Source organism: Lytechinus variegatus, chromosome 3 (genome assembly GCF_018143015.1).
Source record: "Lytechinus variegatus isolate NC3 chromosome 3, Lvar_3.0, whole genome shotgun sequence".
NCBI lineage: Eukaryota > Metazoa > Echinodermata > Echinoidea > Temnopleuroida > Toxopneustidae > Lytechinus > Lytechinus variegatus.
The window spans coordinates 31,315,997-31,332,575 of record NC_054742.1 but is presented as its reverse complement, the minus strand read 5'-3'; the positions used below and the strand labels follow the sequence as shown (position 1 = coordinate 31,332,575).

The following is a 16,579-nucleotide window of genomic DNA, read 5'->3' as shown; positions in this document are numbered from 1 at the left end:
GAGGGGGGGGGGGAGTTTGACTACATAGCATTAAGTAATGATTATACACGACAGTGGCCAATTATAACTCTTCTTTGATACTTGTAATTGATTGTGTTACATTCCTGTATAGAACAGTATATATGCCAACTATAATATTCATTGCAATACTTTATTCTTAACTTGTACAGAACGAAGACGTAAGACCGCATGTTCGGGCGAAGTTCCGTCTCCATGAGCTGTTACCTCCTGACTAAAAACAGCAGAGCTTTCATTGTAAGAAAGAGCACCATAGAAGAATCTTGTATAAAAGTGTATTTTTGTGAGCTAGTATGCAAAAAATCAAAAACAAAAAATGAGAGAGAATCAAGAAATATTTCTATGAATGATGACAGATTTTTAACTATCATGTACAAAGTAAAAGAAAAAACACAACAAACATAACCTCTTCATAACATTTGCTTGTTGTATTTTAAGGCTGTGTAAATAACAATTGTTTGATTTCATTGTGTAAATACTCTGTATGTAGACTTATGGCCCTGTTTGTTTGTTGCAAACCAAGGCTGCCAAAATCGAGGTTTTCAGTATCGATAGATATTAAGAACATATATATATTTTTTTTGTTTTATCAAAAAATATGTTTCAAGTGAACAGTAGAAGTTTTGTAATAAGTTATATGAGTGCTAGTCAGATTTTTTCCTCATCAGATTAGCTTTAAAAGGTATTTATAATTTTCAGTCACATAATTTCCTACTCAATCAGGTAATACATTATTTTTTCATCACTTCTCTGTCTATGAAACAATATTTCTCTTTGTATGCGAGGTATGAGTACTGTTGAAATTCATTTCCATTTAGAAAAAAATATGTACATTGTACAATTCTGCTTGTTTCACCTCAATATCAGAAAGAATATGTTGTATTTCAAATTTTTGGGGCTTCCCATAGACATATTTATTTTGTTTTTATCTTTTGGCTATGGGAAAATAATATTAAGTGCCAAAATTTAATAAGTACTGATAAATTTGAAGAAAAAATTATGTACAGGTGGACCAAAAAAAAAGAAGAACGAAGTGAAGTTTATTAATGATGTGTTGCAACTATTTATTTTTTTGGAACATTTTCTTGTAGAGACATAAAAAAAATCAATTTACTAGAACAAAAAAAGAAGAAAAAATAGGGAGATGAATTTATGGAATTCCATCCAGTATAAAGAGTAATTTTTTTTTAAAGAATAAATCTGTTTTAAAATGAAGACTAGCAATTTGGAGATTTTTATGCCAGCAACTTGTAGCTTACCTTATGTAAATAGTTATACATATGTTTGTAAATATTATGAAGAAACTCATATCTTTGTATAGAACTATTATCTTGATTTTTTTTTTGCTTTTATTTGTGTTGCTTTAAAACTGCCTTTTTTCTTTATAAGTAGTACTTGATTTTTAATTCTATTTCTCATTGATGTTATCTTGTTATATCTTAATCTACCCTAATTTTTTTCCTGAAATAATGCAGTAAATTTGATCTATTTTTATTTTTAGTACTACACCTTCAATTTCTCAGTATGACAATCAGTGATTTAAGTTTCACTCATTTTAGTCTAAATTACTGGTAATCGATTTTTAATACTTTCAAATAAAATGTAAATGTATTTTTTTTTATTAAATCATTTATAAAAAATACTTCTTTGAAATGCCCTGACTTTATGATATGGTAATCGTGCATTATAACCATACATTGTGTGATCCAAATTGACTTTTATAAAGGCACTTTTTCTCCAGAACATTTTCCTTAAGCTATGATTGAGAGTCTTTTGGTGGACCTTTCATTAGCATTTACATACATTGAATATTAGAATAAACATACATTTTTTGTTATTTTTTCAAGAGAAAAAAAGAGAAAGTTACAATTCCTCATGATATTTTTGTTCTGGAATGTTTCACAATCCACTAATGCTTGTTAACTAGTCAGTACATGTGAATTGGGGGAGTAAATTAAGGCGACTCTTTTTATTAAAGTGGATGAAATAGCACTTTTCAGTAAAAATAACTTATTGCCATTCCCATTTGTGGAAGTATATCAAACATGCTAGCTTGATTCCTTTGTGGGTCTTTTTAGTTTTTATAATCTTGTTTTTATTGTAAAAATGTAAATAGATATGCTGCTTATTTCCCTTTCCATTTTTTCTATCATATGTGAATGAACTGGAAAAAAAATGTGTAAAATGGTGATCCACTTCATGTAAAGATTTACATAAACTTGGGAGTGTTTTACTTGTTAACTTTTTAGTTTGTCCACATCAACCTGTAACATCTTGTTCCTCTTATTATATCATTGTAATTTGTAGTGTTTTTAGATGTCCGCATTACATATTTGTATACGAGTTTGTTATAAAACTTAAAAAGAGACAAGTCCCTAAAGCCTGCAGTCTTTGTATGTTCTGTATTTCAAAGAAATTCTCTAAGACAGATATTTGACACAGATTATTCTACTGTAGTGATTTACAGCATAAATTTCTATGACAGAGGGGGTCTCCATGTGCCACATATTTACAGAGGTTATTATTAAGTGCTTTTACTTTTTATTCAACTTACGTACAGCAATGTCAAGACAGTTTGCGGTCCTTTTAAGCTCTGAAGTTGGGGTTACTCATTTTCTATGTATTATTTTTTCTATTATATCATACTTTTTTTGTTAAAGTCCACTGTGGCAACAATAGAAAATTAAGATATTCATTATTCAAGAATATGGCAATTGAAGACAGAAAACCTTAGCCAGAAATACCTGAGCATTCAAAGCAATCAAATTTTCATATTTTCCTTTATTTTTTCTTCTCAAAATGTAAGAAATATATCTTAATTTTTATCCAAGTTTTTTTTTTAATATCTAGTTTTTAAAATCCTTTTTATGAAAAAAAAAGAGGTTTGTTACACTGAAAATTATGTTACTTTAATTGTTCCATACATGTTATCTTGAAGTATTTTATTGTGAATAAATAATTTGTTTTGAATATCAATACCAACAACCATGACTGCAACCATGTAAAGAATGAGGATACATGTATGTATCCATTTTTATACCTTTCCGTGGGGATAGAAATAAGTGTGAACTTGCCCCTCATGTGTCGTTTTATTTATTGTATCATCCATGCCTGCACCTTATGTATCCTTGTCATTAATTACTTTGTCACAAGTTTTGTGAGAACTTATCTTATCCAATAGATCTGCTAGGAAGAGTAATTTCAACAAATAATATTTCAGAACTCGATAATCGCCTAAATGCTGCTTTTTGTCTCGGTATTCGTAATAACATTGCAACTAAGCTTGCTGTGCTTTGGGAAGCATTGCATTAGTAAGATTTAAGTTTGTACAATATTACTTTGAAATTCTTGTGGTGCTTCCCATGAAAATAAAAATAATGCATCAATTTGAGACACATTATTCTTTTGGTTGATGAAATTGTCCATGATTTGTTATGAATTCCTAAATATGTACAAATGAATAAAATATTAGTATTGGGGATGCTCTTTCATTGTAGCATTTTTTTTAAATCAATGTTCATCATGTTACAAAACAGATATGCTGCATGTCAACAAAGTATATCATATACTGGTTGACGAATGAGCATTTGTATGAGGCAATGGGTTCTTAGTTCTTCAATGTGTGCCACTCCTTTGCTCTCTGTCTTTTCTTCTCACCTATGATATCCAATGAGACTGAAATGTATTTCAAGTTTGGTGTCTGTATTGAGGTGTATTAGGCTGCTTAATTTAGCTTCAACACAGATTGTTGGTTTACAACATTGATATCATCACTGAATATTACTGATTGCTTAAAAACTATTGATGTCTAACCAAGCATCTTGGACACTTTGACATTGTTGCTGTGGCTGGTGTAAGATTATTCAAACACCAATGCCAACTGATGACATCAATCCATCCATGAGACTAATGTCCTGACTTGGTTATCATTTGACTTATCTGTAGTTTTGGGGGCCTGGATGTCTATTATTGACATAAATTTACTGGAGGAATGTTGTTGGTCATCAGTCTGCTGAACTGTTGTATTAAGTGATCTAAAGTTATTTTTGCTTAAGTCTGTGATAATGCTGAATGTGGTACGAATGATGTAGAAAAAGGGGGATCGAGTCATAAATGATATCTCAGCAAGAATTGTTGCTGGATAGGTACTGGATAATCTCCTCCACCCCACTGAAGCATACCATGATGTCTATTTTGAAGATGAAGCAAAAAGAGGAAATTGGAGTTTTGGAATAGTAAATCTTTCAGAATGATTTTTAACTGCAATATTTTTGCCAGAGTATGGATAAAAAAATGTTGGCTGTCTTGAAGGATCCTTTCCCTGAGTCTCGATCCACATTTTCCTTTCTTGCATCAATATCAATCTTCTCTTTGCACAGTTTGGAGTTGCAAGACCCTTTGCTTCTAAGCTCAGGATTTTACACCACTCTTTGCAAATGCTGCTTTCTGTTCGTAGAGACAGCTTTTGGTAAATCATCGCAGCAGTGTGGAGCTAGCATGTGCTTTACAGATATATGCATGATTATATTAACATTTTCCATTTGAGTATTCAGCATTCTCATTGTAACCTTGTAATAAAATAGGGTATTAAAGAAAAATGTTTCATTCATTTCCATGCCTTTGTATGAAAGTTCACCCATGGGTTCTAATACATAAGTCTTATTTTTGTTCCCTGACAGTATAGTTATCATTTACTAAGTTTCCTGCTTTGCTGTAGCATTGTAATAAGATGTAAAGCAGTGAAATGTACTTGTACTTTATATGGACATCATTTGTGATTCATTTGTACAAAAATTTACAGCAGATGATCAAATTGAACATTTGAGAGTTTTTAAAGTATATGTCACATATTCTGTTGCTAACACATTTTTCATGGTATTAATCACCTCCATAGATTTTTGATTATCTGGTTATACTATTATTTTAATCCATTCCCAAACAACATGGTCTTTTAATGGTGTTTACATTATTTTTTTATAGCTTTTGGAGCTCTCTTTTTTTAAATTAGTTATCACCAGTCCAGGAAACAAAGCATTGTATCTCATAACAGTGATATGTTTAAAATAATGTCTAAACTAGCTCTATAACAACTTAGATATGAGATTATCCACCCTTTCATTGAATTTTGAACAGGTCATTTCTGGAAATTTCTTTAAGATGAACATACAAAAAAAACATTTTTTTTATAAATAGAATTGTATTTCACTCTACTGGTGATAGCAACATTTAACATTATACTGAAATATGATTATTTTCCTGGGGGGGGGGGGGGCAAGTTGGCTTTTATTATGACTAGGTCATTGACTTGGTTTTATTCCACAGATCATACAAAGGTGATTGTCCTATAGTATACTGTATCTCAATTATGAAACCATTTTTGTCCATTTTCTAGCTCAACCTTCTGATGTACATGTACAAATTGTATATACTATCTTCATCATGTGATTATATGTAATTTGATTTGTTTTCTTAAACATTTTCTTTGATGAAAACCAACCCAACATCTCATGGTGGATGTGAATTTATCCAGATAATGAGTATATGAATAATTCAGTTTCAAAATAAAAAGGCTTTCATGTTCACTTGACCAATTTCACTGTAGGGTTTAGTGATCAATATAAAAATACTATTTTTTTTTCCTGATCATTGAAAGAGCTTTTGAAAAATCTGTATTTTCAGTTCTGACATTATTGGTGTTAAGGAAAGTAGCAAGATGATTTCAATACAGTAACAAAGGTTTGCAATCATTTTTGATTGGCCATTGTCATTTTGTGATTGGTTGCAGACCCTGGTGTTAATGGGGCCAAAGAGACAGAATAAAGTTGTCACTGCAATCTGTTGTGTTAGTTTGACAAAATGTGAAAGGGTAGGAGAAACATCTGTTTCATTTTTTTTTCAATGAAAATTTTTGTTTGTTTATGCTTGGATTTATATCAAGTTGTTTGAATGTTGCTGAAAATTCTGTCTCAGACCATTCCCTTTCATAATAACTTTAAATACCATGATTTGCAATGCAGCCTACTTTTCAAAAATTTTAGTTTGATGATATCATATGACATCAAAACTATGACATTCAGGGGTTTTTCTAATTATCACAGTTCACCAATGTTATATTTGTGTTTGAGAAATTGTAAGATATGACCCTCTGTTATAGATCAATGTACATGTAGATGACTGTAGTTATTACCTTATTGTATATACCTCTTCATTTAATCTGTGTGATTGCTTGTGCCTTTCTGGCTTGTCTACCATTAAAAAAACAGTTCAACACCCCAAATATTGTGACTCCTTGTTTCTTTTGTCTCATTGATATAAATGTCTTTATTCGAATAAGACAATCATAAAATTTCTGATAACTTCTTTTAGGACTTTTTGAAACATAATGAAAATATATTGATGAGATCAAATCAAATTAACTTAAGATATTTTCTTGTAAGAGACACTCAAACCCATGCATTATGATAGATATTTCAGCCATCCCCACAACTACTGGAAAGTAACATGATGGTGACAGTGTTGGTGGTAATTATGATTAAAGATTTTGATGATAATTATGATGGATGATTATGGTAATTTTTGTGGTAGTGGTGGTGTAAATGATGATGATGATGATGGTGATGTTGGTTTCAGTAGTGATGGTGATGATGGATGATTATGATGATGATTTTAGAAAAACAAGCTTGGCTCTTGATCTCATTGGTCAGATGTTTTTTTTATGCATTAACAATACACTTGCTTATGTGTGCCCATCTTTTTCGTTGAGATTTTCTGCATTTGTTTCAGTCTGGATTCTATTATTTCAAACTCAATTTTAAAGATGAATTCCAGTATTGGCAATGATCTCAAAATGACTTTTTACAGAATCTAATATAATGACCACCCAAGTGTCTGTATGAATAAAAAATATGTGCCAAAGGATTCTGGAAGAAATTGTGTAATTGCTGAGAAATCCGCAAAATAAGCGCGGATTCGGTCACTTCCGTCGGGTCTTTATTCCAGCAATAATAATACACTGTCCCACGTGTGCCTATCTGTGTTGGTGATCTTCAGTGTAAACATCTTTCAGCGTAGATTTCAAGATTTCACAAAGTTCAGTTTATGTAGCTGTACCAGATCTAGATCCTCGATGATATACTGATAATTAAGCCTGGTTTTACAGACTTTCTCATGAAATCAGTGTTTACTGCAACTACTGGCATTTCTCTTTTAAACTCTTTCTGAACTTACTATTTTTAACCTTTGTTTCTCTCACATTTATTGCCAACTGTTTATTTTCCACTTCCACCGCTTGTTTTTTTAATTCATATTCATAATTTTTTACCCCTTCCACCTGCTGTCTTTGTTTAAACAACCAAGAAATTGTCTCTCAACCAAATTCTGCATTGATCTATAGGTTGAAAAAAAGGATATCCACCTGTACCCCAAGCTTGGTTTGTGGTTGGGGTTGTGCCACTGATGGGTTGTGGTGTCACGCGCGTAAAACATTCCCCATAGACTTGTGTGTTAAAATGGCACTTTTGAAAAATTCATAAAAAATAAATGTGAAATTAGAGGGTGGAATGTTTACTACCATTGGATAGGATATATATCTGGCATTCCGTATCTGACCAGGGAAGGGTAGCGTAGCCAGCTCATTTTAAAAATAAATTGCCATTTATGAAGATAACTATGAATGGATCAAATTCATCGACTCAAACAGTAAAATAGCCCTAATTAGTCCGCCAGTCAAAAAAATAGTTCCAAGTCACTTTTTATCTTCCCAATTTGGGCGAAGGAAGTTCAGTAGTTACCATTTCTAGAATCAGTGTTAGATTTTGAATCATATTCATAGAGTTTTGTCAATCAGCAACATCAAATTGAAAAAAATTCGAATTGGTTGGGTCGAACGAATATCTTGAGCCCTCCTGGGGCCCGTTGCAGAAAGAGTTGCAATCAATCGCAACTCTAAAAATCACGCGCAACTTGATTTTTAACTAATCAACAGCGCGCATTTGGGACTTGCGATTTATTTTTTGACTTGCGTTTAAACGCAACTCTTTCTGCAACGGGCCCCAGATGTAATTAGGCTCATGGCACCTTGTGCGCTGCTTGCATGCACTGGTAAAAAGCGTTAGAGGGCGACGTACCGCAAATGTGCCGTCCAAAATATGGCGGGTTTCTTGAAAGGATGTGCAACATCTGCCGCGGACTTTTCTGACATTGTTTTGATTAGGTGAGAGAATGTTGCGATGAATCGCCGTTCGTTGACGTTGTAGAAGCGATTATTCATTTGAAGTATTGGCAGTGAAGTTTAATGCACATTAGATGCATTCGTGCTAAGTAATGATTATAAACTGAATCTCTAGTGCATCTTCAGATAGGCCTTAGGCTAAGACTAAGTTACGGATTTCTAAGCTAAGACAGGCTCAGGTATCGTAATTAGTGGACCCATCTATAGAGTTTCATGTCGGTAGGATGGGGGGGGGGGGGGTCTGCTGTCCGGACTCTTTATATTTTTGAAGCATTTTTCTTGTCTTTGGATTACACTAAAAATACGACTTCAATAGTTGTAATCATCTTCTATTTTGTTCTCTATAATATTTCCTAACATTTTGTACCAAACATTTATGAAACTTCGCTTGTAAATTTTTCCAAATGACTTAAAACTGATCGTCCGGACACACAACTACTGAACTAGGCCTAGGCTAGGCCTACTAAAGTACTATAGTATGAGATAAACAGTCGGCGCTAAATTTCGCACAGGCCGGTTTCCACTGTATGCACCACCAGTAACTGTTCATAAATGTCATAGCAAGTGTCTCAGTCGCATTTCGAGGTCAATATACCCACTGCTTTTCAAAATATCGCGATCGGTAAAAGCTGTAATTCGACTGCGATCTGACTTGATGACCGATCATTCGAAGCCTAGGCCTAGACTCAGAGTCAGACATTGTTTTGCTCGGCTCAGGCGATGGTTGGTGTAACGTTAGGCTCCACTTCACTTCCGCTTCATCTACCCGAACCCTCGGGTGGCATATATAGTCACGTATTGTATTACCGGACACTATCATATTTCCGGACGCGCATAGTACTGCGTACGAAATCAATTTCGTACCGTAAGACTTCCGCAGTTCAATTTCACAGATCAATTAAAAGAACAAGTTTGCAAAAACAAGGCGAAAAAATCCAACTTTTACCTTATTTTTCTCTAAAATGACAGAAAATGCTTAAAATATCATATAACATAGTTTTGCATTAACAATTGATCCCAATTGATCTATTTTCTGATGGCAATACGGACCTAATTAATTTCGGGCCTGATTCGCCGAATTTTAATCTCGTCCGCTCCATCGATCAGATCGTCGACGGCGGCTAGTTCTCAAGGTATATATCCCGGCCGTCCGTGCGCGAGGTAGAGAGCCGTCAACGATCGTCTGCGCATCGATAGAACTTGACTGAGGGGTCACGATATGAACGAGCATAAATACTGGAAAGTGCCATATCGAACACGCAATCAAAAAAATTTAAAAAAAAATGAAATTAGTTAGCAAACACCAATTTATTACAAAGATCTGCTCAAAATCGATATAAGAAAGCAAACCAAAACTTAGAATTTACTCATGAGATGATATATCATGAAAAAATCACACCAACTTTTTCTTACACCATTATAATTAAGAATATTTTTACCCGTCCGTGGCGCGTCCGGAATTATGATGTAATTTGTCACGCACGAAAATAATTGTTTTTCGCGGAGGGGTATGCGGCAAGTGCGGTGCAAAGAAAACGGTTGGAAAATATAAAATAATTTCATCATATTCATAATTTTCAGAATATTTGGAATAGCAAGGTATAATTTTTCTTCATTGTATTTCCTCTAGTTGTCATTTTTAAAGCACTGAAATAAAGGTGTCCGGCAATAGGATACACTGCCATACTCGCTCTCAAAAAGTTGAAAACCTGTTACAAACTGTCACTTTTTGGTAAGAAAGGCAACACATTAAGACATTTGATAAGCAGTAGGCCTAGAGCCGGCAGAGGTGCACGGCTAATATGAGAGACAATCTCCCATATTGGAGACTTTGCAAAAGAAACAAAAGCTGGATTTTCCCACCCAAAATTTGCCTCATTGATGTCAGAAGCCCATTTGTTTTGTGTGTGGATGACAACAAAAATACTTATCAAACAAAAGTAGACGGTGAATTTTCAAAGTAGACGATGTAAAGGGGTAATTTTTCATGAGGAATCTGCTTACCACATTTTTATTAGCCGCCAAGGTAATCCTTTTGCAGCAAATGTAAACAAAGGAAATTGGTCCCCCAAACTGGAGACTGTCTCTGAAATTGGATACCCGAATTCTTTACAAAAGTCTTTGATATTAGAGATAATCTCTCATAGAGATAGTCTCCCATATTGTACTGTATTTCCTGGGATCTTCTCATATTTTGTCCTGACAAACCCTTCCCGGGACACTTAATTGTCCCGTATTTCAGAATATTGTACAAAATATGATTCATACATAGAAAAAGAAAGAATTTTCATCAAATAGCCAACAGGTGACGAACCAGAGACAACAATATATTTGATTAAGTGATAGTACTGTAAATGAATAGTTTTTCTTGATATACACGCAAGGTCATGTACAAGCTGCTGCATGCGCATGGCCGGCACTGGCCTCCTGCCTGTGTGTAGCAGGCCGGGGGGGGGGGGGGGGAACTCGACCAAAAAAATGGTGGGGGTGTGCCGGGGGCGAGACAAAAAACGGGGGCCTTGGAGCGGGCTTATTGTCAACAGGAGGGTCCTCGGAACGGGCTTCGGAACTACAAATGTTTGTGAAAACGGGGGTCCTTAATTGGAACGGATCGCCAGCGTGTGAGTGTATGCATCCCTTTACGCCTATGGAATGGTCATGCGTGCATGATGCAGCGAGCGCGGCCTCCACCGCGCAACCCGGGTGAGCTCTGCAGCCACTTTTCACCAAAATTGCAGCTCAGTGTAGCAGATCAATGTGATCAGAAAGGTGTAACGAAAATTATGCGAAGCTTTGGAGCGGATTTCTTCTCTTTTCTCGATAAGAAGAAAAAGCTATGCCTTGGAGCGGCTTTCTTTGTTCTTTTTCTCAATATAACAAAAAAATGCTATGCCTTGGAATGGAAATTTGAGTGTAAAAATGGCGGCCCCCTCTGTGACACATACCCACTATGCATTATATACTGAATGCCCCCCCCCCCCCGGGTGGTAGGTTACTAGCTAGGCCTCTAGGAGTAGGATTGGAGCAGATTCTCAATGGTGCAAAGTGCAAACAAGATGCCTGTGTGTGATGCTGCAATGTTTCATCTAATTTTTAAGTTTGACAATGTTTCACTTTGAAATCAGTTAAGTTTTCTAACAATTTAGAAAAATATTTTAAAAAAACCCAAATATTAAGATTTATGTTAGATTATTTTATATTTTTGTTTGCTTAAAGATTGAACTTTTTCCTATTTCTTTCATTTTTTCTTTTGTTTCTATCCTTTCTACATCCATCCTTCCTGCTTTTCCTTTTTATTCCATCTATCTTTATTTCCAATCTTTCCTATCTTTCTTTCCTGATCCTTTCTCTCTTTGTTCATTTTTCTCAGTCTTTCCTTTTTTCTCTTTCCTTTTTTTAACTTCCTTTTATATTTCCTTCATAAATTCTTAGTTTCTTTGCTTAAAATTTTCTTTGCTTCATTCTCATTTCCTCTCCTTTTTCTTTTTGTTCTTTCTTTCCATTATTTTCTCTTCTCTTTTTTCATTCTCTCCTTTCCTCTCTCTCTGTCGTCCTTCCTTTCATTCTGAATTTCCTTGTCTCCTTCTAATTCATTTCCCTTAATCTTTCTTTCCCTTCCTTCTTCCTCCCTTAAGGAATTTTTTTCTTTCCTTCATTTTTTCTATCTTCTTCCTTTTTTTCATTTTTTTTCCTTTCTCTCCTTTATTTTTTCTTTCACTCATTCATCTTCCCTTCCTTTCCTTTATTCATTTCAAAGAAAGAAGTTTTTGAGCATTACAAAACATAGTTAGAGCTGTCTATGTTTTGTAATTTTCAAAAACTTCTAACAGATTGATTTCATTTGTCTAAGTATAACTTTGAACTGCGCAGGCAGGAAATCCTGGCTTTCCGTTTAATTTTAATGTTAAGACTTACATTACAGAAATTTGTACACAGGTGTTCCCTGACTTTAGCTTACTTATCTCATCATATCACACTATTATTATTACATTGGCCATCAACAATATTCAGGAGAAGTCATCTCGTACACAATGTGAGGGACCTATGTACATACAATACGCCCAATGTATTATTCCCCTCATCCCCTGAAAACTGGGGTTATAATTATAGATATTCTTATTTTGTTAATAGTTTGCACCGAGGTGATATCAATTAGATTCTAATTATTTTCAGCACTTAAATCGTTCATAGAACTTCAGGTATCTTTTGATGGTAAATGTTTATTTTTCCTTCATAGAAAGATTTTATTCAAAATCAAACATGAAAACAATTTATTCAATTACAGACAAATCAAGAAGCACACATATTAACAACTTTACATGCATACCATGACTGAGAACCCTGTAAATTTCACAGTAGTGTTTCATTACATTTTTAAAAGAACTACTAGTAAAAGACAATGGATCACACTTACATTGTGTTCAATAAAAAAAAGTAGCATGAAGAATATTACAATTTACAGTAGAGTATTGAGCGCGAAGCAACCAAACAAAAATAAATTCTTATTCAAATACACGTCATTGTTCAAAATAGAGGTTTGACAGTTCTGAATAAATTGTTGAGTTACAGATCAGTCCCAAAACAGATGCAAAATACTTTCAACTTAGGAAGAACAGAATGTACATTAATTAGATTTAGACAAGCCCATATCCTAAAGATGATACGTCACGTCGTCACCCCAGTTATCAGATTGAAAATCTTATCTATATTGAAAATAACGGATTTTTGTTGAAAGACAGCATTTAAATATACAATCTATTCCAAATTTAACCAGGATGCCCATTTTGTTTGCAAAGTCAGAGACTTTTTAAAGATTTTTAAACAAAAATTCTATGGATAAACTTTTAATCATTCTGCCTTCAAGGTGGGAACTAAATTGTATATGATGATGCTTCAAACAATAGTATACCAGTAATGGGAAACATTGTGATCCCTTTCCTTCAGTCTCATAAGGATGACTGATTTGTGTGACTACATTCCACTTTGCAGATACAACCATGACATAATTTGGATAATGCACCAAGAATGATTATCTGAGGTTGATGATATGATAAAATGAAGGAATGGCTCATCCAGGGGAGAGTATCAACTTTGATGGACCAGACTTACAGGAGGAGCATGAAGAAGAGCTAGCATTTGAAGAGCTTCACAGGGAACAAGAGGTGTGTATGAATATAGTTGTTTTTAGGCCCAAGTCAAAGCATTTAAACATTGTTCAAATGACTGAAAACAAAAGTTTACAATTTGCAAAATGTGTACTTTCAACCAGTTGGAAAAAGTGACAAAACACCATAAAATTTACCCAATATTCCCAAAATTTATATCAAACCACGTGAAATGGATTTTGATTTTTTTAATGTTTATGTATTAGATCAGAATTTAAGTCAAAATAATAGAGGTAATGTATACAATTGGCTCATTCTTGCACTAATATCTGGAACTGATCTAATAATTTATTGTATTCAGCCACTGTGACCCCAAATCAGCTAAATCGAAGTAGACTGATATGTATGTGCATGTGCAAACATGCACAATGGAAACCTGAATATGAAATGCATCTAGTTGCTTGTAATTAAGACTGTATTTGTACAAAAAGCTGTGGCATAGAGGCATTCATACTTTTTTGACAGATGCGACAACATTTCGAATTGAGATACAGTGTGCATGGATTTATCCAAAATTACCAAATGGTAATAGAAGTAGAAACTTTTTCTTCTAGGAACACAAAATGTTGCTCAGATAAGAGTTTTTTCTCACATTTTTCTCCATTTTAACAAGGAATAAATATGCTTAATTGTGAACAGATGACACCCATCAATTGAATTTTGCAGTGAAAAAATATATAAAAGAAGATTTTTTAATTTTGTTTTATTAGTTGCTTCATGCCCAGTCAGTAACCAAAAATACCTGGTATTTTCTGATTTGAAATCTACCTGATCTAACCATTACTCTGATCAGAAATTACCACGTATATTTGATGCAGTATTTGGTACTCTGGGGTACCAAATAATAATCCACCCTTTTGTTGAATTATTTATTTTATTTTTTGCGCTGTACCCTGGGTTACCAAAATGTGACTACAAGTATATGTTAATGTTTTGTACAGATTTTTTTTTCTTTTTGGTGATCTTATGTAACAATTAATGCATGCAGATGATAACTTTATTCTATTTGTTTACTATTATTGGCATAAGATTGTATCAAAGAAAGGAAATAGGCGTTGTGATCATTGTCCCCATCATTGTCATGATTGTCGCACCGATCGTACGACCGTGATCACCATGACAACAATGTAACTGTACACTATTACAACACGAGATGGCGCTGCACAACACCGTACACTGGGGTACTACGGTACCCCGGTGTACGGCGTGGTGCATCATTTGCCAGGGTTTTCCCCAAGATATGCTTAGAATTTCCTCAAAGAAAGAAAATACCTGCCAATTAGTTGATACTTTACAAATTATGAGAACTTTCACAGGGATTTTTTTTAGAAAGTTATAGGGATTTTTGCTGTATGAAAACAAATTTTGAGAACTTTATCCCTTTGAAGGACACTGTGTTTGGCATTTAATTTGCTTAGCTATCTGAGCTAGCAATTTATTAATTGTCTTCCTCTTGAACTATTCAAACCTAACTGACTTTGTTAAATTACCGTGGCTGTAAGGCTCTGATTTGATGTGGTACAGTAAACGTATGAATGGGGATAGTGATTGTCGGGTATTTTGACAATTGAAGAACGTTTCGTAAATTGACAGGTATTTGAGTGATTGAATGGGTATGGAACACAAGTTTTTTCTTACTACTACCTTTATTAAAGTATCTGTTATAAAATGAATTGAATGTAATTCATGACTACATGTATTACTAAATTTGTTAACCTGTCATTGCAAGCAAAACGTGCTTGCCAGGTTGACATCAAGTATGGTCAATTTACAGTGTAAACAACTAAAGTTTGAATAGGTTCACAGTTTTTTTCCTCACTGAACAGGGGTGGCTGTATTCACCTCATTCTTGCAGCAATTGCCCTTACCCGAGGTACCCTCTCCATCCACTTTGCATGTTTCAGTGCATACTCTATCCTCAACCTGATGCTCCAATTCCCCCCCCCCCTCCACTTATATTTTTTAGCTCATCCGGCCCGAAGGGCAAGATGAGCTTATGCCGTGGCGTGGCGTCCGTCGTCTGTCGTCCGTCCACAATTTCAAAATGCTACTACTTCGCCATTTCAAGTCCGATTTCAATTCTGTTTGCTTTATATGATAGCACTAGGTGGGGCATTCAAAACTATTACACAGAATTTTGAAATTCAATAAATATGCTAATTTATGCGCATTTTTCAAAATTCACAAAAAATGCTACTTCCTCTTTATTTGTTGACCGATTTTGATTTGTTGCTTCCATCTGGTAGAACTTCATGAGGTACACCAAAGTTCTACACAGAATTTTGAAATTTCGACCAGAACAACTTTTATGCTAATTTATGCGAAATTAATTTATGCATATTTTTAGAAATTCATATAAAATGCATCTTCTTTATTTTTTGACCGATTTTGATTTTTTTTGCTTCCATCTGGTAGAGCTTCATGAGGTTCACCAATCTTCTACACAGAAGTTTGAAATTTTGACCAGAATAATTTTTATGCTAATATATGCGAAATTAATTTATTGCATATTTTTAAAAATTCACATAAAATGCTTCTTCTTTATTTGATGACCAATTTTGATTTTTTTTTTCTTCCATCTGGTATAGCTGCATGAGGTTCACCAAACTTGTACACAAAATTTTGAAATTTTGTCTGGAAAATTATTTATTCTAATTTATGTAAATTTTTTTCATAAATCACAAAAAATGTTTTTTCCTCTTCATTTGTTGATCAATTTCAGTTTTGTTTGCTGTATATTATAGCTCGAGGTGGTGATACAAAATTTAAACATAGAATTTTGAAACTCATTGAATCTGCTATTTATTCATATACATGTATTTTCAAAACTCACAAAAATTGCTTACTTATTTGTTGATTGAGTTTGGTTATTTTTGTTCCATCTGAGAGCTACATTAGGTTCACCAAGGTTCTACACAGAGTTAAGAAATTTAATTCACTACAGTGTCAACTGGGCTGAAATTAAAATTGTGTTAAATTGTGTTGCGAGATGCCGGATGAGCTCCACATCATTGATGTGCTAGTTTACTTTTTCCCTCCACAGGGATTTTATTGGCAATCAAAAAGCAACAGATGCAGGAAAAGATAATACAATCACTGATTTAAAATGAACTGACAAGTATAACAAAATAATTTTACCTTTGACAATCAAATATTAAAGAGATAC

At 33.9% G+C, this 16,579-nt stretch overlaps 2 protein-coding genes across 5 annotated transcripts in view; both read left to right on the top strand.

Annotated features, from left to right (window-relative positions):
• LOC121410764 (CTD small phosphatase-like protein 2) overlaps nucleotides 1-6,295 on the top strand; it is a 48,882-nt gene extending 42,587 nt beyond the window's left edge. For all 3 annotated transcript variants that reach the window (XM_041603056.1, XM_041603055.1, XM_041603054.1), the window contains one exon: nucleotides 171-6,295. In XM_041603056.1, the coding sequence (XP_041458990.1) occupies nucleotides 171-236 (66 nt within the window). In that variant the 3' untranslated portion in view covers nucleotides 237-6,295. The remainder of the gene's footprint in view (nucleotides 1-170) is intronic.
• Nucleotides 6,296-8,147: 1,852 nt separating this feature from the next.
• Nucleotides 8,148-16,579, top strand: part of LOC121410763 (centrosomal protein of 152 kDa-like) — a 34,902-nt gene continuing 26,470 nt past the window's right edge. Inside the window, exons 1-2 of one of the 2 annotated variants that reach the window (XM_041603050.1) lie at nucleotides 8,148-8,230; nucleotides 13,238-13,410. In XM_041603050.1, the coding sequence (XP_041458984.1) occupies nucleotides 13,312-13,410 (99 nt within the window). In that variant the 5' untranslated portion in view covers nucleotides 8,148-8,230; nucleotides 13,238-13,311. Of the gene's footprint in view, nucleotides 8,231-13,237; nucleotides 13,411-16,579 lie in introns of those variants that run through there. The other variant, XM_041603052.1, reaches the window with a different exon arrangement.